Source organism: Callithrix jacchus, chromosome 2, assembly GCF_049354715.1.
Source record: "Callithrix jacchus isolate 240 chromosome 2, calJac240_pri, whole genome shotgun sequence".
NCBI lineage: Eukaryota > Metazoa > Chordata > Mammalia > Primates > Cebidae > Callithrix > Callithrix jacchus.
In genome coordinates this window covers 79,263,733-79,284,838 of record NC_133503.1, presented here as the reverse complement: position 1 = coordinate 79,284,838, position 21,106 = coordinate 79,263,733, and the positions used below count along the sequence as shown (strand labels likewise).

Genomic DNA, 21,106 nt, shown 5'->3' with positions numbered 1-21,106 from the left:
ACAGCAAAGTAAATTTAATGCAATTACTGATAAATCTGTTGATGTATCTTTTGGCAAATTAGAATGATGTAATAAAATTTCTCTGATTTATTTCCCCAGTATAGAGGATCATTGTGGATTCTGCCTGTATTCCAGGCACTGTTCAGGCACTATAAATCATGCTTATGCAGTCATTTCAACAAATCAGTCAGGAAAGTATATTTAACAGATATGGCAACTGAGCCACATTTGCTTATTGTTATTTAACTTGCCTTTGGTCACATTAATAAGGGAAAGGTACAGAGATTAAATTGCTTTCTAACTTCAACATCTTTTTACTCTACCTTCTAATATTTCAATTGAACTGAATAGGTTGAAATAGGTTCATACCTATTTCAAATAATCTCTTATTTTTCCTCTTTATCTTCGAAGTATGAAAACATTTATCTTCTTGTGTGCTCTGTCAGTTATTCCATTAATATGTGTTGCTACAGACTCTATTTGAAAAATTAATTAGAATAGGAAAGAAAAATATGATTAACTGATGAATTTTTCTAACACAGAAAGTGAAAAGTAATAGTCAATAATGTATTTTAGTTTTATTTAGAGCAGAATATTTTATAGTTAAAGTTAGCATGGTGATATAGTCTTAATTCATTAATAACATGGAATTTATTTATTCTTTTCATATTATCTTCTTCCCTCAAAAACATATTTAATTACAAAAATTTGTATTCGAACGTATAATTTATCTTAAAAAGACAGTTTGGTAGTTTAAAAAATTTTTATTTTAATTTGAGGAGACATAGGCAGTCAAATTTTAATTTCCCTTAGCAATTTGTATAACAGTTCTTTTAATTTGTTTTAAAACACAATATATTCTTGTGAATTTTTTGTTATGAAAACAATTTTATTTATTATCTAGAACATAACAGAGAAAGAAGAAGAAGAAAGAAACAATGGACTATTCTGCCATTATCTCAGGCTTTGCATGTACCAAAATTGACTTTTCTCTTCTTCTTCAGTACTATCCCTCATTCACAAAAAAATATTTTACTGGCCTCATTATGAGAATTCACAAAAGACTATATAATTCTTTTTTCTACATGATCATTGAACCCATGATTCAACATTGGTTACAGAGTCTCAAGAATTTAGAGAGTGAACCAAAAGTTAAAAGTTATAATGTAATGCAGAAAACACTGTAACAATATTGCTCACAGAATCCTGTGGTGGGGAGAAGAGGTAGTACAAATGCGTGAGGTGAGGATTAGTGAAAGAAAGCCTGATAGAAGTAAACTGCATTAATGTTGACGATTAAGTAGAATTTGAGCTTCAGGCAAAGAAGCTGAAGGAAAGGCACTTTAAACAGGGTATGGAGTTGGGGGATGGAATTTATACATGCCCAATGTGGAATGGTTAATCACGTGAGTTCTAGAGCATCAGTTCAAACATTATTACTTTTCAATTTCTCATTGTATAATCTTGGACAAGTACTTCGTATCTGCAAAATGTATGTTACAATCAATCCTACCCCATTTTGTTGTTTTAACTCAAGTTTATAAATTTCCTTATATGATTTATGATACCTAGAAAATGCTAAATAACAATTAATTGCAAGAAAATAAAAAACAACATAATGTTTGGGAAACTACAAGTCATTTGGTATGGCTGAAGAAAAAGTCTAATAATAATGTGGAAGAACATGAATAGGCTATGTGTCATGTTAAAGAGCTGGAAATTGTCATATGGACAATGAGAAAACAGAGGAATGGAATAGATAGATTATGTTTTAAGTAGATTTCACTGGGGCAGGTTAGGAGTAGGAAAAGGGAGAATGTTGGTAAAGATAAGAGGGACAGAACCCAGGTACAATACCATAGCAATTGTCAAGACTTTATATACACTGTAATAAGTATACTATATAATCATTTTTAATAGTAACAATAGGAATAGAAGGGAGATGACAGTTGAGTGAAATGTTTAGAAGGTAGAGTTGGCAGGGCTTGCGTCTAACAGTAGATAAAATAGATCCTGTGCAATAATTCAGGAAAGGAAAAAATAAATGATGACTTGAAGATTCGTTATTTGGCAAAACTTAGTGGCTAGCAAGAGCATAAAAAGAGAGCCAGAGAAAAAGAGAATAGAGGAGTAAATAGAGAGTTGAAAGAGAAAGTAAGAAAGGCAGTCTTAGACATACTGAATTTAAGGTATTTCTAGAACATCTATTTAGAAATAAGTCAGAATAGTTTCAACAGATTCAGGATTCACTAAAAAAGATAAAGAAGGCCAGGAATGCAGAAAGTTTCCCAGGATAATTTGTGTTATATGAGGTAAGAGGAAGAAGATGGTCTAATGAAGTAGATGGTGAAGACAAAGGAAATTAAAAGATTAATGAGGTTTCACATTTGATGAAAAATGTGGTTTCAAATTTTGAAGCAAATTTGATTCAGGCAACAGCAAGAATCCAGTGTGGTTAAATATGAATGTATTATTTTTGAGTTTCATACATATCACTATGCAAAGAATATATAGATCAGTATAAATGATCGAAACATGCCATTTTGTAGGTTAAGGAAATTTTTTTTATTAAATACAAATATTTACCTTAAATTTGGGTAACACAATTTAAAAAGTAACTTAATCTGAAATCTAATTTTATTTTGAAACTAATTTACTTAAAACAAATTTGGCTCCCATTATTTTAAGTATTTTAACTGGTATTTAAATGCAGTTATCAAAAGCTTAAAAGTGACTTTTGCTTAATGTAAATTTAAAAATTTTATGATATTCCAAACCAGCATGGGCATTAACCATGACAATGACCACCCATCATGTGCTGATGGTCTTCATATTATGTCTGGTGAATGGATTAAAGGACAAAATCTTGGTGATGTTTCATGGTCTCAATGTAGCAAAGAAGATTTGGAACGATTTCTCAGGTATGGAGGACACTTATTATTCTTGCCTTTTGAATGTTTATGTGTGCTGTTTCCTTTTCTAACTAGAGAAGCCAGTGTAGCAAAGTGGAAAGGCCATCAGAGTAGAAGTCAAGGCACTTGGATTCCAATCCTGGCTTTTCCATTGGCTCGTGGTATAGTTTGGGACATGTTATTTAACCCGTATACTTTTGAATTTCTACCTTTTTCAAAAGGGACAGTTAAGATTATTTGTAAGATTAAAAAATTGTTATAATGATTTTTTTAATCTGTCGCAGTATTTAATTGCCTCCTTAATTTTTTCTGAGTGGAAATATTCACACTGTTCATCACCCAGCACATCTGTTATCACGAAGAGCAGAGCCCCTCTAACAATATCTTCACTTTTCACTCATAATACTTCTATGCTTTGAGTATTTTTTCATTAATAAGTACTTTTCACCATTATCATAGCCCTAGAGTCTCTACTTTTCCACGTTCAGGGCAGTAACACTTTCTTTCTTGTTGGAAAATTACTGAAAAATATTACTATTGTTCTAATTTTCATTTTAAGCAATCATTCTTTCCTTATTTCTGTAATTATAGAAGGATCACCTGAAGCAGTAGACAATATGCAAAGCAGTTAGTGAGATGTTTAAGGTGTCTAAAACAAATCTTAATGAGAAATACAGGAACACTTAGTTTGCTAAATTCACTGCACAGATGAACTGTATTCATTTTTCTATACCATTTATATAGTTAAGCCTATTTTTTTCATTAAATGGCTATTAAATCTATCAAACTATAATGTTTATCACATTACCATATCTTTGCTCTAAAATATATACAATACAGTCTGTGCATACTCTTTGTCATAATAGTCTAGAGAATAGCACTCAGAGCATGTGGTATTTCAAACACACCATCAGTAGCTGTATCAGCAGCCCTTCTGTAGGCCCTAATGAGTTCCTAAGGAATATACGTGATTTTTTATGGCTGTCTTCACATGAATCAGAGACTTGTGTGACATCAAATACCACTTTAAAGTATATTACACAGCTGTATCACAATGTCAAGCTCAAATATATCTACACTATTAATATTCAGCTAAGGATGCTTTCCATACATTCTTTAAATCCCCAAATATAGCTGATTTCTTACATTCACCTACTACTTTGGGGCAAATTACTCTGATACTGAGCTTGTATACCTATTAAATGCATAAAATAACTCCTACTTCACAGTGTTATGTAGATCAGCTGAGTTAATTCATATGAATGTGTTTTATACACCAAAAAGTTCTGTTAACTTTGAAAATTATTATTTATTAGGATTATCTTCATTGTAAATAAATGATTTTTGAAATATAGAGTAATTTCTATGAGTATTCAATTTCTATGAAGGGTTTAGAGTAAAAAGTAAAAATATATTCTTATATTATAAAAGTGTGTCTTGAATGCTAATCATATCAGCTTGTTACATTAATTTAAAAATTTTACACATACCTGCCTATTGCCAGGTCAAAGGCCAGTAACTGCTTGCTACAAACAAATCCACAGAGTATCAATTCTGTGATGGTTCCTTCCAAGCTGCCAGGGATGACATACACTGCTGATGAACAATGCCAGATCCTCTTTGGGCAATTGGCTTCTTTTTGTCAGGAGATGCAGGTAAGGATCCAGATGGGATTTTTGTGCATTCATTCATTGTTTAGAAGTATTGATTGGTAGGAGAAGTTAACTTTATTTTAGGGTCTGCGGATCAAAAGCACCCCAACATAGAAAAGAAAAATTTTCTAAGAAAATGTTTGTGCATTTTTTTCTCATACTTTGGAAGTGATAGAAATAAGATGTAAGCATTTAATCGAAGTCAATAAAGGAAGACCTAACAATTTCTACTTTGAAAATTACATTGAAGTCAGGGAAGTACTTTTACGTCAGTTCAATGCTTCTGTTTTAAATCCCGTAAGTTTTCTCTCCATATCTGCAGAAATTGGTTTCAGTACCCACATCCTGTTCCCTGAGATACCAACACAACGAGCTGCTAAAGTCCCTTGTGAAAAATGGTGTAGTATTTGCATATAACCTACCCACATCCTCCTATATGCTTTAAATCATCTCTAGATTACTTACAGTAGCTGATATTGTAAATGTTATATAATTATTATATGATGTTATTTTATCATTTGTATTATTTTATATTGTTGTATTGTTATCTTTTTTAGTATTTTTTTAATCTGTGGTTGGTTGGATGCCTAGATGCTGAATCAAAAAACAGGGAGGACTAACTGCACTTTCTTATATGGAAATGGGTAAAAACGCCATAAAAGCTATGTATGAACATGTAATTGTGGAGGAAGAACTATATATTTTAACCCTAAGATTAAAATTTTTAAAGTATGTTTTATAGGAATGAAAATTAAGAGAGTACATTTCTACATAAACTAGAAGAAAATGGAGAATGTACAATGGTAAAGCAGTTTTTATATATTAATATTTCAATAGTAATTACTCAGTGAGAACAGTAGTGTTAGGTTTATAAAATCTAAAGGATGAATCAAAATGACCTTTGTAACTGATGGAAGAATTTTAGCTCTATTAACCCCCTTTTTTTTTCTTTTCTGCTGCCCATCCCCTATCTGCCCATCTCCTCCCAGCTCCTCCTGAAACACACACACACATACACACTGTACTTCATGAATAAACTGATAACCACATTGAGAGTAAATTGGCTAAGCATCACTGAAACATGTCTCTATTTCACCTGACCAAAGTTTCTGTTACTGCCTCAAAGGAGTTTGGCTTTGTTGAGGATAATGCTGTTTTGGTAACTTGTAACTGTCAGCATAATTAAAACCCTGAATAAGGAACAAAGCATATGACATGATGTGTTGAATGTTTTCTTTGCTTTGTGGTTCTTATTGAAAGAGTGGTGCACTTATTTGCTTATTAATTGCTTCTGATCAGTTTCACCACTAGTGTGTAAGCTGCATGAGGGCAGAGTGAATTTCTCCAGCATCTAGCCTAGGGACTTTCACAGAGTAAGTGAAATATCCAGTGAACAACTGAATTAGAATTAAAATTAGTGAATGTATGGAGTTAGGGGGGCATCAAGTGTGATGTGTGAAAGGTTGTATAGACTGTAATACTCATCTGGTAATAGTAGAGCTTGAAAGGAACTGGTGTTGCTATGTAATTACAATCTAATTCCAAAGGGTTTACATGAGGCACAGCCATGGATCCTTGGAACTCCACATCATGTGTGACAGTTATGACATTGGTTCTGTAAGGTCTGTCCCTGGTACCTCTTTGACCTTATCTACTCTAGCCTCCTTCACTCTGCTTTCACCTCTGAGTCTTTAGACAATCAAAAATCTGGTCACAATATTCTTTCTTAAATCTTCATGGTAAAATGAAAGTTTTGAGGTACAAAGGTTTGGGTTTGTGGGCAGACACTTTTACAGGCTGAAGTTGCCATTCTTTTATGCAACAAAGTAGGCTGTCTGTGGTCACTGACTCTGCAGCATTGCATAGGATACCGTTTCAGTCCATGTGGTATGGAGAATTGATAGAACTGATCAATGGATCAGTTCATCAAAAATTTTCATCTTTTACAAAGCATTGCTACTGTAAAAACACAGCAGATGATCAGCTACACACATGGTTCTGCCAAATTATAGAATCTTTTCCATAAATACTATGTTTATAAGCTTTTAGAAATTATTTTATTAATATCTCATATTGCAATTAAATTTCACTAGTGCCATTATACAATGTTTGAACCTCTAAATATCTGCCATATAGTATGCTAAATTATTTATTTTTGTGATATAATTTGATTCTTATAACTATTCAATGCCATAGTTATTGTCCAGTCCTATTTTACAAATAAAGAATTTGAAGTCTAGAGCAGTTAAATAACGCTTTGAAGTTTTTATACCTATTAACAGAGAATGCTAGATTCAAAATCAGATTATGTCTAAGGCCACAAAATCAGATGCATTGTAACCACTATGCTCTACAGTCTCTTAGGGAATTCAGACTTTTTTATATACTGTGTTATCTCCTTTACTGGAAACATCAGATCTTGTATTTAGATCAGATCTTGTATTTAGGCTAAATCCCTTTTGCCTCCTACAGCACCTATACTATCAGTTTTAACCAGTATCTTAATTGATTTCTTTTTCTAAGTTATTTGCTCTATTCCTAAGATTATTTTCCACTAACCTACCTGTACAGATTTTTTTTCCCTGATCTCTGAAAATTTATCTGTTTACTTGGGTTTTCAAAGTCTGTTTCTCAGTATCCTAGGATGTTGCCTTGTTTTAAAATTATACGTTGTGCTAATAAAGTTAAGTTGTAGGTTTAAGGTGTCCAGAAATGTTCTCCTTTTTATTTTCTCTCCACTTTTATATTCCAGTCTCAAATCAGTACAGCCTGTATAGTAACTTAATAGATGATAGATAGATAGATAGATAGATAGATAGATAGATAGATAGAACCATAAAAAGATGATTTCACAAATTTAGTCATTGATTTGACAAAAACTTGTTAAGTTCCAACTACTTTCCAGGCACTGTACAAAACACTAGTAATACAGCAGGAATCAAAGACCCTATCTCCATAGAGCTTACATTTTAGTTGGAGGAAATAGGAAATAAGCAAATGCATATCTAATATGTCAGTTGGTGATAATTGTTTAGAAGAAATATGAACTCAGGTAAGATAGGGAGTAGTACCAAGGGAGAGAGTTGGGATAGTGTTATTTCATGTAAGGTGACCTGGGAAAGTTTCCTAGAAAACGTAACATTTGTTTAGAGATCTGCAGAAAGTGGGAGAACAAGCCATCCATTTATCTTGGGAGGAATAGAGCAAGAGAAAACACAATGCAAAATGTCCTGGAATTCATTGTGGATCATGTTTTGAGATGCCTATTACACATCCAAGTAGGGATGTAAGCTTGTCCAGAAACATATTTGAAAGTCATTAAGAAGTTTAAGATATTGAGGATGTAACACTAAATAACAATTGGAAGTGAGTTAGAAAAGTTTCAAGGACTAAGACCTAAGTCAATGCAATATTTAGAGTTTAGGAAAATGAGAAGAAAGCAGAAACAAAATGCTGAAGTATGTTGAGGTAGGAATAGAATGAAAGCCAATTAAGATCCTGGAGGCAATGTGAGGAGGACATTTTTCAAAGAGAGATTGATCAGCTGTGTTAAAAGCTGAAGACTTAAATGTAAAACCCAAAACTGGAAAAAACCTAGGCAATACTGTTCTGGACATAGGAATGGGCAAAGATTTCATGACAAAGATCCCATAAGCAATTGTAACAAAAATTGACAAATGGGATCTGATTAAACTTAAGAGCTCTGCACAGCAAAAGAAACTATCAACAGAGCAAATAGACAACCTAAAGAATAGGAGAAAATATTTGCAAACTGTGCATCTGACAAAGGTCTAATATACAGTATCTATAAGGAACTTAAATTAACAAGAGAAAAACAACCCCATAAAAAAGTGGGAATACTTATGAACAGATATATAAACACAAACACAAACAGCATTATTGCATAATGCTGATCTAATTAATGATATAAATTCACCCTTAGGATAACAACTTATATCTGCAAAATGTTTGAAGGCACAGATGTAAATATTCTAGTGAAACATCTTGATCACAGGCAATAATAGGTCACTCTTCTGCATTAGTCTGCAGAATTAATGGCTGACTTCTTGGATGGTCTTGTTCCTGAGTCCTAAGCAATTGGTGTCTGTTACCTTCAGGCCATCTGGCATCTTGTGGCTTCGTCAGCTCCAACTGCATCAAGTCATTGTAATAGCTTCCTGAAATTACTTAGCTTGGCTAAAAATATAGAGGTATGGAAGGATTTTTCCCTAGAAACAGTAAGAAGTGGCCCCGTAGGAGTTAACCTTTTTTTGACAAAGAAGGAAGTGTGATAAAATTGAAGACCTCCAGGAAACTTAAGATCCTACCTTTATGGACTAGGCACACTAGGAAATGCGTATGCATTAAATGGATAGAAAAGTTTATAGTACGACTGAATCATATGATGACTTTAAATATTGACATGGAAAGTTCTAGTTTTATATTTTTCTTGTGTCTGCTTGATTCATCCAAGTTTGTAGGACTCTTTGAACCTCTCCTTGAAGCCAATGCACAGACTGGAACTAAAATAAAGTAATAGCGAAAACTGCAATTATGTTTGCACCAACCTAATGTTATGAAGAACCGTAGAAGACCTAGTCTCTGTAATTTGGCATTGCAAAATTCCAGAGGCAACAACAATTTGGATTTAAAAAGATTTAACATGAAATAGTTGGAGGACATAAACTGCATAATTTAAGACTTATAAAGCTGCGGTAATGAAGACAATGTGGTGTTGATGAAAGGAGAGACTTAACTCCTCAGTGGAACACCATAGAGAGTTCAATTATAGACTCTCACACATGGGTACAAATGATTTCAACAAAACTGACAAGGCAGTTCAATAGGTAAAGGAAAGCTTTTCAACAAATTCTGCTGAAACAACTGGATAGTCATCTTTTAAAAATTATATAATAAGATAAAATTAACCCTAAATATATTATAGACCTAAATATGGAATCTACAAAACTATAAAACTTCAGGGAAAAATGTAGAGGAAATATTTTTTAATAGGACACCAGGAGCATAAACCATAAAAGAAAAACAGAACAGAAAATTATTGTTTGAAATTTATCAAAATAAATTATTTTATCTCAGGAAAACTGTTAAGACAAAGAAAAGATAAGCCACATAATGGGAGAAAATATTTATAATAGGTATATCTGACAAAGGATTGTTGTCCAAAATATATAAATCCTTATAATAGTAATAAAAGACCAAGCAATACAATAAAATGGGCAAAACATTTCAACAGACAATCAGAAATGAAGATATGTAGATAGCTAATGAGCTCTCAAAATACACTTAACATCATTAATATTGTATCAAGAAATGCAAATTAAAACCATAAAGACCTACATTTGCATACACATTGCAATGTCTCAAGTTTAAAGAATTGAAAATACAAAATTATTGCTGATAATACAGAGCAATCAGAATTCACATACCGCTTCTGGAAGTACAGTAAAATCACTTATGGAAATTTTTAGGTGTTTTTTTTTTCATGCTTAAGCATTCACCTGTTATATAAACTTTCCACTTCTAGATCCAAAAATATACTCTGCATGATCTCTTTAGATTTATTGAGACTCACTTATAATCTATCCAGGCGAATGTACTATATGCATTTGACAGAATGCATTTCCACAGTTGTTAGTGTTTCATAAATATGAATTAGGTCAAAGTTATTAATATAGTTATACGAATCATATTTCATTGAGTATGTGTATAGATGTTCTAATAAGTGCTGAAGTGGGGAATTTAAATTATGATTGTGCAATTATCTACTCCCTTCAGTTATATCAGATTTTTATTCATACTTCATAAGGCTTTATTGCTAGACCCTAATACAGTTATTATTGTTATGTCTTCCTGATGCATTATGTCTTCTTATTGCATTTCTTTTCATTATGAAAAAGTCTTCTTTATCACTGGTAGCACTCTTTATACTGAAGTTTATTATGTCTGATATTAATCTGATTTTGTGTACTTATTTTTTGCATGGTATAACTTTATGCTTTCATTTAGTTTAAATGTATCTGTGTACTATTTCAAATGAATATACTATTTCAAGTGAGTCTCTTGTAGTAAGCATGTAGTTAAGTCTTGATATTAATCTATCATAATAATTATGACCTTTTAATTGAAGTAGTTAGTTCATTAATGTTTAATCATTGATTAAACAGTGTGTTTGGATTCAGGTCTAGCATTTTATAATTTACTTTTTAACTCTTTATTTCCCTCTGATCCCCATTAATTTACTTTTATATTATTTGAATACTCTTTAGGATCCTACTTTATCTATTACATTTTTAGCTATAATCCTTTACCTCTTTAACAATCCTGATCTGGGTCTATGTCTGGGATCTCACAGTTTTTTTTAAAGGGCCGGATAGTAAATATGTTAGGCTTGTCAGTGGCAAAGCTTCTGTTGCAACTCAAATCTGCTGCTCCAGCTCAAATCAGTCATTTATAATATGTAAGTGAATGAGCATAGACATGTTCCAGTAGAAGTTCAATTCTAAAGACAATTGGCCAGTCTCCAGGCCATAGTTTGCCAAACTCACCTCTAGGGATTAAAATATAAACCCTCAATTTTTCTCAATCTATTTAGTTAATGTAGTACTATTTCATTTGGAATTATTGGAATACATAACCACATATGCACATTTAGAATTCTTCATTCTGTTTTTCTGTACTATAATCATTATATATATATGTAACATCTGTAAACATTGTAGACAACACAATAAAATTGTATACATTTTGCTTTGTACACATTGCATTTATTTTAAAAATTAAGAATGTAAAAATAGTCTTTTATTTTTTGCTAGATATTTACCCTTTTCATTGTTCTTCATGACTTCCTGAAGATAGGAGTTTCCTTTGGTTTCATTTTCCTTCTCCATTTCTTTTAGTTGGGTTGCTGGTGGCAAATTCTCTTAATTTTCTTTCATCTGAAAATTTTCATTTCACCTTAATTTTTGAAATATATTTTCACTAGATATAAAATTACACGTTGACTTTTTCTTTTTCTTTACCATCTCAGAAACATTTCTCTGTCTTCTCTTCTCCATAGTTTATGTTGAGAAATGTATAGCCCTTGGATTGTCATTTCCCTGTAAGTAATCTGTTGTTTCTCCTTGTTTGTGCATAAGATAGTCTGCTTATCTTTGATTTTCAGATGCTTGGCTGTAATGTGTCTACATATGCTTTACTCTATATTTATCCCATTGGAGGATTGTTGAACTTATTGATTTTGTAAATCTATACCTTTTCTCAAATTTGGAAAAAAGTTCCAGTAATAATTCCTTTAAATATTTTTCTACTTCTACATTTCTGTCTTTTTTCCTAAGAATACAGTTACACACATTAATTTTTTTATATAATCCCACAGCTTTCTGCATATCTTTCATATTTAAAAAATTTTTTCCTCTCTCCTTCAGATTGGGTAATTTCCTTTACACTGTTTTCAAGCTTACTGAATTTTTATCATTTCTATTCTGCTCAAATCCATTGAGTCAATTTTTAATTTTACATATTGTATTTTTCACATCTAAAGTGAATGTTTCAGTGTACTTTTTTAAAACTTTTATCTTGAGATATCTTTTCATTTATTATAAGCCAATTTCCATTACCTCACTAGGTATATTCAAAAAGTCAGTTTCAAATCTTATGAAAATCATCACACATGTATTAACTCAAGTTTGAATTGTTTATTTAGATTTTTAAAGAAAGGGTTGCATTTTGCTGTTCTACATATGTCAGTAATTTTTACTTGTATACTAGAAATTATGTTGTTGTATTGTAGAGCAAGCATTAGCAAACTATGGCTTAAAGTTTTATTGGAACACAGTGACACCCATTTTTTCATTTATTTTCTCTGGCTGCCCTCAAGCTGCAATGGCAGTGTTGAATAGTTGCAACAGAGACCACCTTGCCAAGAAGCCTCAAACACATACTATTTGGCAATTTACAGAAAGAGTTTGCTGACCCCTGTTGTAGAGGCTCTGGATTCTGTTATATTACGCCAAAGACTGTTTTTTGTTTTCACAGGGAATTACATTAATTAGATATAAACAGGAAACTTTGTCTCATCTATTGTAGGCAGCAGCTCATATCTTAGATCAACTCATTTTTTTCTTATCTGTGCTATTTGTATAGTGTGTTGTGTGTATATGGGTCAGGTGCCCAGGGGAGACTTAAACTCCTCTGATTCTATTCCCTCTGGGATTCTCTCTTCAGATTATGGCAATCCTGACCACCGCAATTTCTGTTTTCATAAGTCTACAGAGATTATATGTTTTTCCCAGTTGACACCTAATGTCAGGGCACAGCAGTGGGTGCCTATCAGGTTAAAGCTGCAAAGATGATGAACTAACCTTGTACCAGTTTTTTTCAGTTCCCCTCAAAAGTATGCCTGCTGAACACAGTCACTTTCACAATTGCCATGCATACAAAATAAAATACCTAGGAATACAGCCAACCAGAGAGGTGGAAGATCTCTACATGCAGAAATAGAAAATACTGCTCAAAGTAATCAGGGATGACACAAATGGAAAAATATTCCATGCTCATATGTAGGAAGAATCAATATTGCTAAAATGGCCATACTGCCCAAAGCAATTTATAGATTCAATGCTATTCCTATTAAACTACCATTGATATTCTTCACAGAATTAGAAAACATATTTTAAAATTCATATAGAAACAAAAACAAGCCAAAATACCCAAAGCAATCAAGCAAAAAGAACAAAGCTGGAGGCCTCACGTTACCTGACTTCAAACTGTACTCCAGGGCTACAGTAACAAAAACAACATGCTACTGGTACCAAGCAGACACATACACCAGTGGAACAGAACAGAAAACCCAGAAATAAGGCTGCACACTTACAACTATCTAATTTTTTACAAACCTGGCCAAAACAAGCAATGGAGAAATATTCAATAAATGGTGCTGGGATAACTTATTAGCCATATGCGGGAGATTGAAACTGAACCCCTTTTTATGCCATATACAAAAATTAACTCAAGATGGATTAGAGACTGTAAAATTCAAAACTATAAAAACCCTGGAAGACAACTGAGGCAGTATCATTCTGGACATAGGAAAAGGGAAAGATTTCATTACAAAGACTCCAAAAACAATTGCAACAAAACTAAAAAAAAAAAAAAAAAAAAAATGGCCAAATGAGATCTAATTAAATTCAAGAGTTTCTGCACAGCAAAAGAAACTAACAACATAATGGACAGACAGCCTACAGAGTGGGAGAATATTTTTCAAACTATGAAGTTAACGAAGGTCTAATATACAGCATCAATAGCAAACTTAAACAAGTTTACAAGCAAAAAATAGGCACCCCAGTAAAAAACAGGCAAAGAACATGAACAGACCCTTCAAAAGGCATTCATGCAGTTAACCATCATATGAAACAAAACACTGCTGATCATTAAGAAAGGCAAATCAAAACTGCAATGTGATATCATCTCACACTAGTCAGAATGGCTACTACTAAAATGTCAAAAAATAGCAGATGCTGGTGAGATTGTGGAGAAAAGGGAACACTTATATGCTGTTGATGGGAGTGTAAATTAGTTCAACCACTGTGGAAAACAATGTAGCAATTCCTCAAAGTACTAACAACAGAAATACCATTTGACTAGCAATCCCATTACTGGGTGTATACCCAAAGGAATATAAATTATTCTTTTAAAAAGACAGATGCATGCATGCATATGTTTATTGCAGCACTATTCACAATAGCAAAGACATGGAATGAAGCTAAATGTTCATCAGTGATAGATTAAATAAAGAAAATGTGGAACATATACACCATGGAGTACTATACAGCCATAAAAAGAATGAGATCATGTGCTTTGCAGCAATGTGGATGGTGCTGGAGCCATTATTCTTAGCAAACTGATGCAGGAACAGAAAACCAAATACCACATGTTCTCACTTATAAGTGATAGCTAAATGCTAAGAATTTATGGACACAAAAGGTAACAACACACATGGGAGCCTCTTAGAAAGTGGAGTGTGGGAGGATGGAGAGGATCAGGAAAAATAACTAATGAGTACTAGGCTTAATGCCTGGATGATGAAATAATCTGTACATCAAACCCCCATAATACAAGTTTGCCTATATAACAAACCTGCACATATACCACTGAACTTAAAAGTTAAATTTATTTTTTTTATCATTATTTTTTTGAGACAGAGGCTTGCTTTGTTGCCCAGGCTGGAGTGCAGTGGTGAGATCTCAGTCCACTGCATCCTCCAGCTCCTGGGTTCAACTGATTGTCCTACCTTAGTCTCCTGAGTAGCTGGGATTATGGGTGCCTGCCACCACACCGGCTTAATTTTTGTGTTTTTAGTAAAGATGGGATTTTACCATCTTGGCAGGCTGGTCTTGAATGGGTGATGAAATAATCTGTACAACAAACCCCTGTGAAACATGTTTGCCTATGAAACAAACCTTCATATGTACCACTAATCCTAAAATAAAAGTTAAAAAGAAGTAATGCTCTCTTTTTCTGTTCTCTAAAAAGTGTCTGTGAGTTGAGAATCTAAGTTCCTTGAAAGAGTGTTAGTCTTTGAGCAGGTGTATTCTTTGTGGGAAGATTTTTAACAGGTTTAATTCTTCCATAGCTATAGAATTGTTCAGCTTTTCTATTTATTCGCGGTTTCAATTTAGTAAATTTGAAGTTTCAATTTTTCCATTTCATATAGTTGTCATGTTTATTGGCATAGATTTAATTATAATGTCTATTTTCTGTTTGAACTGTTATCTGTTATGCTCTCATTTTTTATTCCTAATAGTATTTATTTGCTTTCTCTTTTTCTTAATTTTTAATTTTATTAGTCTTTATAAAGAACTAGAGCTCAGCTTTATTTTCCTTTTGAATCTTTGTTTTCCCATTTTTGTACTCTCTGTCTCTTACACACACACACAAGCTATTTTAATAATTATAATAAAGTTCTATTATTAGAAAAGAATATTTCTAAAATTTTGTTTTATATCTGAATTACCTTTGCAATATTATGTTAAATGTTAAGAAAATGTGTTTTATAGAGTAATGCAGGGAACAGCAAGGAGTTATATGTCCAAGGATTGATTATTACTTCAAAGCATATGCAGTTGAAATTGTTTTATTTTAACATAAACTTCAGAACATCTTAATGGAACTATTTGCTATAAAGACATGGGTACAGTTTAGCTTTGAAGATAAATTTTATAATATTTGAACAAGACAATTAACCTTCCATTTCAATACATAGTCCATTTATGTAAACATTTAAAAAGCCTATTTGAGATAAACATCCAAGTACATATTATATTCTTTTAATAATCTCTTTTCCCTATAGAAGCATAACAAAGGAATATTGTATTATTTTATTAGTTAGCTAGAAAATGCTGAATTGTGTATCTCTGTTGTGAATTCCTATGCCAAGTATTTTAAGTTATAAAGCTGTTTTCTTAACTGACCTATTAAGTGGTTTCAACAACTAAGTAGAAAAAAATATTTGAGTCTTGCCTGTGTAACATAGGGACAGTGTTCGGCTCTAATGTAACGCCCAAAATCTACCACTCTGCCTTTAGAAAGGGTTTGCCATTATGTACTTCTAATATGATATATTTGAGGTATTCCACTTTTCAAGGTGAAAAATATCTATACCATTTCTTCAACATTTTCTTGCTTTACTTGTGGCAGTTTGGTTTGAACTTCTAAATCTGAGTTATTTTTAAGACCGAGGCTATAATTTATTTACCCTAAGAACCCTAGACCTGCAGAACAGAAAGGGTAAAATACATCTCTGTGACCAGATTCTATGCTACATGGCCATGCTTATCTTGAAAAGCTGCCAAGTTTGCTTGTATGCTCTGAGTGTCTCAAGTGGGAATCAATTAGAGTACCTGCTGTTTCAAACAGCAGCAGATAATGGTGGAGGGCAGAAAGCAGACCACCAACAACGTTCAACAAGCAAGCATTATTCCAAAACTACAATGCAGATTTGCTTTTTTAGTTCAGTATGCATTGGTTAACTAATAAACTTGAATTAAAAAGTTACTGTTGTAAGATAACTAAGTTATATTAAATGCAAATAAAGAAAAATTCTTATTTGAAATTTTCTTCTAAAGAAAATTCAACATTTGACCCCATAATTATCAAATATGCTTGACAGAAAGTTCCTAGCTGGGTGGAAAATTTTTAGGATGAAAAATGCTCAGGTTAGACATCTGTGAACAGAAATACTCTTAAATGTGTCTACAAAGTACTGAAAAACAATTGACCTCTTTGCCCATTTTCAAGAGTTTAAAATATTATAAAGGGGCAATATGATTAATAGGTGTTCTTCACAATAATTTTCTAGATGAATTTTTGGCAAATGTTACAGGCAGTTAGAAGAAGGTCACTAGTTAAGCTAAACCACATCCTAAATATAATAAGATATAGTTGTGTGATATATTTTCAAGCTGAAAAAAAAGTCACAGCAAAGAAAATAAGGTAAATTAAATATATGTCACTTTCTCCATAGACTATTGAATTTTAAAAGCTTACAAACAATTCAGAAAGTAAAGGAAAATATAGGAAAATAATATTTTGGGATTTGCAACAAATTATTAGAATAATTAAATATTAAATATATTGAAAGAATATATGTTTCAAATAGGTCTGTTACAATTTAAATGTATTATTCAAATATATTTAAGTTGTGCACCTCTGTTGTGGATTCCTGTGCCAAGCATTTTAAGTTATAAAGTTATTTTCTAAACTGACCTATTAAGTGGTTTCAGCAACTAAGTTGAAAAAAATATTTGACTCTTAACTGTGTAACATAGGACAGTGTCACAAGTTTACTTTAATTTTGCTGTGATTTTTAGTCTGTTTTGAACACTAACACCAGAATAAGTTTCCTAAAATAACCTATTATAAATCTACTGCCAGTGAGCTGCTAAATGCCTTATTTTTTCTCTGCAAACGTAAAGCCCCTAGTCTTTTCCTGGCTCTTCTGTCTTCTCAACCTTGTTCTTTACTACTCTCTCCCGTGATATTCATACTCCACATTGTACCGGTCTGCTCACCTTTTCATAACTATGCCTTTCCCACTGCTACTTGTTCTGTCTTTATTGACCTGTTCTCCACTCTCTTCTCCCAGTATCTGGATAGGTAGTAACACAGTCATCTGCAGTGCAGAGTAAATACTCAACTCACGTTTTTTATTTTGCAGATAGTCTCACTCTGTTACCCAGGCTGGAGTGCAGTGGCGCTGTCTCGACTCACTGCAGCCTCTGCCTCCCAGGTTCAAGGGCTTCTCAGGCCTCAGCCTCCTGAGTAGCTGGAATTACAGGCATGCACCACCACACTAGGCTAATTTTTTAAGTCACTTTTAATTGTTCTTTTTGGATTTCATATTTCTGCACAATTGTTAACAATATCCATGAGTCTAAAAAATGTCAACCACCTTACAGAAATAATCTTTATTAATTTGTATGTTGGCCTCTTCATACCTATGTCTTTAAGCTGGCCACAATTATAGCTGTGTCTAAGGTTTTTGACCATTTTTTTTCACATTTCCTGATTGTTGCCATGTTTCAGCTACCTTATCCCAGTATTTTTTTAATCCCTTTGACATTTCCCTAGAAAAGTTTCACGGCATTCTAAAGATGTAAAAATGCTTCATACTGAAATGAAAAGTACTGATAACAATTTACAAAAACATGCACATTAAGACTCTATATTGTGGCAGGGGTCAAGACTGTATAATGAAAAAATAAAGTACTAACCATGGCATTTAAGCATAAAAGCAGAGCATAGGTGGGAGGAGACTTTAGGGCACTCGACACTGAATTTACAACATAAACACAAACACTTATTCTTCCAACCTGGTCCATTTGTCATAGTATAAAGGATGATTTCTGTATTAAGTTTTTCTGTTGTATCTACATCATCTTGTATAAACTTATATGTTTTATTTAAGGAAGTTTTAAAAGATTTAACTTTATTAGACAGATTTTTCTATCATTATGTATCAGTCTTCCCATTATTATAAATAAGCCCTATACTATTTCAATTATAGGTTTAATATTTTAAGTACATAAAGCATGTTTTTATTCAAATATTTTTTGTTCTATCAAAATAGCTTTCTTAAAAATTGTTGGCTTCACTTAAAATGTGATATGTTCCCCTTATTAGTTATTGTGCCTTTGTTTTCAGCATGTTATTTGCACAGGATTATGGTGCAAGGTAGAAGGTGAGAAAGAATGCAAAACCAAACTGGACCCACCAATGGATGGAACTGAGTGTGACCCTGGTAAGGTAAGTCGTTTGTGTTGCCTGAATTTAATAAGCATACTAGATGAAACATGAGAAACTTGCATTTTCTCTTCCAGTTACATTTGTATTCATCTTAGCACTGATGGAATAATTTCAATATATACAAAAATATTAGTATTTCACCAGTTTTAATGCTTATACTTTTTAAAATTCATGGTTGTTTTGTTAATATTAGTGTGGTGGGGTTTTTTTATTTGTTGTTGATTACGAGAATGTTGAGAGTCATATATATGCATTAATATAACAAAAATGTGAATAATTTTACTTTTTAAACAGAAGTAAATTAAGGACAAATAATAGCATAAATGGTAAAATTTATCATAGCCAATGAATTCTTTCAAGTATAAAATAATTGACTTAGGAGAGCAACTATTTTTTTTCTTGTCAGTATAATCATCATCAATAAAATATTCCAGTTGACATTTGGAGATTAGCAAATATTTGTCCGTCTGTAGTTCATGTACTTCATAAGGCTTTAAAATTTTATTAGTATACACTTCCAGATCTAAATAATTGTTGTTGAAAATTAATTTTTCTTTGAGAAATATAAAGAAGATGAATTTCACATGTATTTAATAATTATGGTTAATGTAATCACAAGATAACAGATCAATAGTTTACATAATTTTCTAATTTGCATACTGTGACAGGAAAGTAGAATTATCACTGTACTCAATTGTAACATCAGAAAGCTTGCCTCTAAAGAACATGAATGTGTATTACATTTGAAAATAAACAGCAACATAAAGAACCTATGGACTGCTTATGGTGAAATACTTAAAGAAACATAAAATTATATGGAGTTTTATTTTTAAAACACATCAATTTGAAAAATGGACAGAAATGAAGCAATTCAACTTCTAGAAAATTATCTTAGGCACTTGTACCTGTGCATGCAGATGCACACACGTTCACACACGCACACACAGATGCTTAGGGAAGGGTGCAGTTTGTAATGGTGAGAAATGAGACACAATAAAAATAATCATTGGAGAGGAATGGTTACAATGTAGGTGTTAAAAAATGAGGGAGATACCCATGTTCTAACCTTAAGACATCTATAAGACATGACTGTTAGTTGATAGGCATGTCAGAAATATTGATACTTTATAGTACAATTTGACATTTGTATACAGATGTGAATACACACACACACACACACACACACACACAAGTATATATTTTCAAACTCATAAAATTAGCTAAGCGTGATGGTGGGTGCCTGTAATCCCAGCTACTCGGGAGGCTGAGGTGGAAGGATTGGTTGAGCCAGGGAGGCAGAGGTTGCAGTGAGCCAAGATTGCACCACTGCACTCCAGTCTGGGCAACAAAGCCAGACCTTGTTTCAAAGGGAAAAAAAAAAATGAAATATAAACACAAAACTCCAAACTGCAGTTAGAAGTTATCTCTTGGGAGGGAAGTAGAATTGATGGCTGGGAGTACTGCATTGAGAGGGACGGGTGAATATAACTTTTCTGCAGACATTTCTGGATTGTTTGACATCAGCATGCAGTCATTTATTACTTACATGATTTCTTTAATTAAAAAAAAGAAGGCTGGGTGTGGTGGCTCATGCCTGTAATCCCAACATTTTGGGAGGCCAAGGCAGATGTATCCCCCGAGGTCATGAGTTCCAGACCAGCCTAGCCAATATGGTGAAACCCTGTCACTACTAAAAATACAAAAGATTAGCTGAGCATGGTGACAGATGCCTGAGGCAGGAGAATCGCTTGAACCCAGGAGGCAGAGGTTGCAGTGAGCCAAGATCACGCCATTGCACTCCAGCCTGGGTGACAAGAACGAAACTCTGTCTCAAAATAAATAAATAAATAAATAAAAATTTAAAAAAAGAAAAAAAGTACAAATTGTTTAAATCCAGACTATTTTTGAAAAAAAAAAATTAAAGACTAGAAATATTTTATCACTATTATTATCAATAAAAAAATGATTCCTTAGAGGGAATTCTGTGAAAGAGCAGTTAGTTATTTACAGACTGTGCCAAATATTTTCTTTATGCTTAAATGAAGCATCAGAATTTGGGTCTGTTTTATTTTTTAAGTATATACACACAAAAGTATAAGAACCTGTGTATATCAAGCAACCCTCCTGATATTGTGCTAAGTAATTTGTTTCTTGGATAAAACTTTGCACCAGCAATCATTTTTATCACCCTGAAACACAAAAGCAGTAATATTCAGAGAT

General features: G+C 32.7%; 1 protein-coding gene across 5 annotated transcripts in view; it reads left to right on the top strand.

The window, feature by feature from the left end:
* ADAMTS19 (ADAM metallopeptidase with thrombospondin type 1 motif 19) overlaps positions 1-21,106 on the top strand; it is a 266,721-nt gene that overhangs the window by 142,361 nt on the left and 103,254 nt on the right. For all 5 annotated transcript variants that reach the window (XM_002744633.6, XM_035290949.3, XM_078364939.1 and 2 more), the window contains 3 exons: positions 2,781-2,921; positions 4,417-4,567; positions 18,785-18,886. In XM_002744633.6, the coding sequence (XP_002744679.3) occupies positions 2,781-2,921; positions 4,417-4,567; positions 18,785-18,886 (394 nt within the window). The remainder of the gene's footprint in view (positions 1-2,780; positions 2,922-4,416; positions 4,568-18,784; positions 18,887-21,106) is intronic.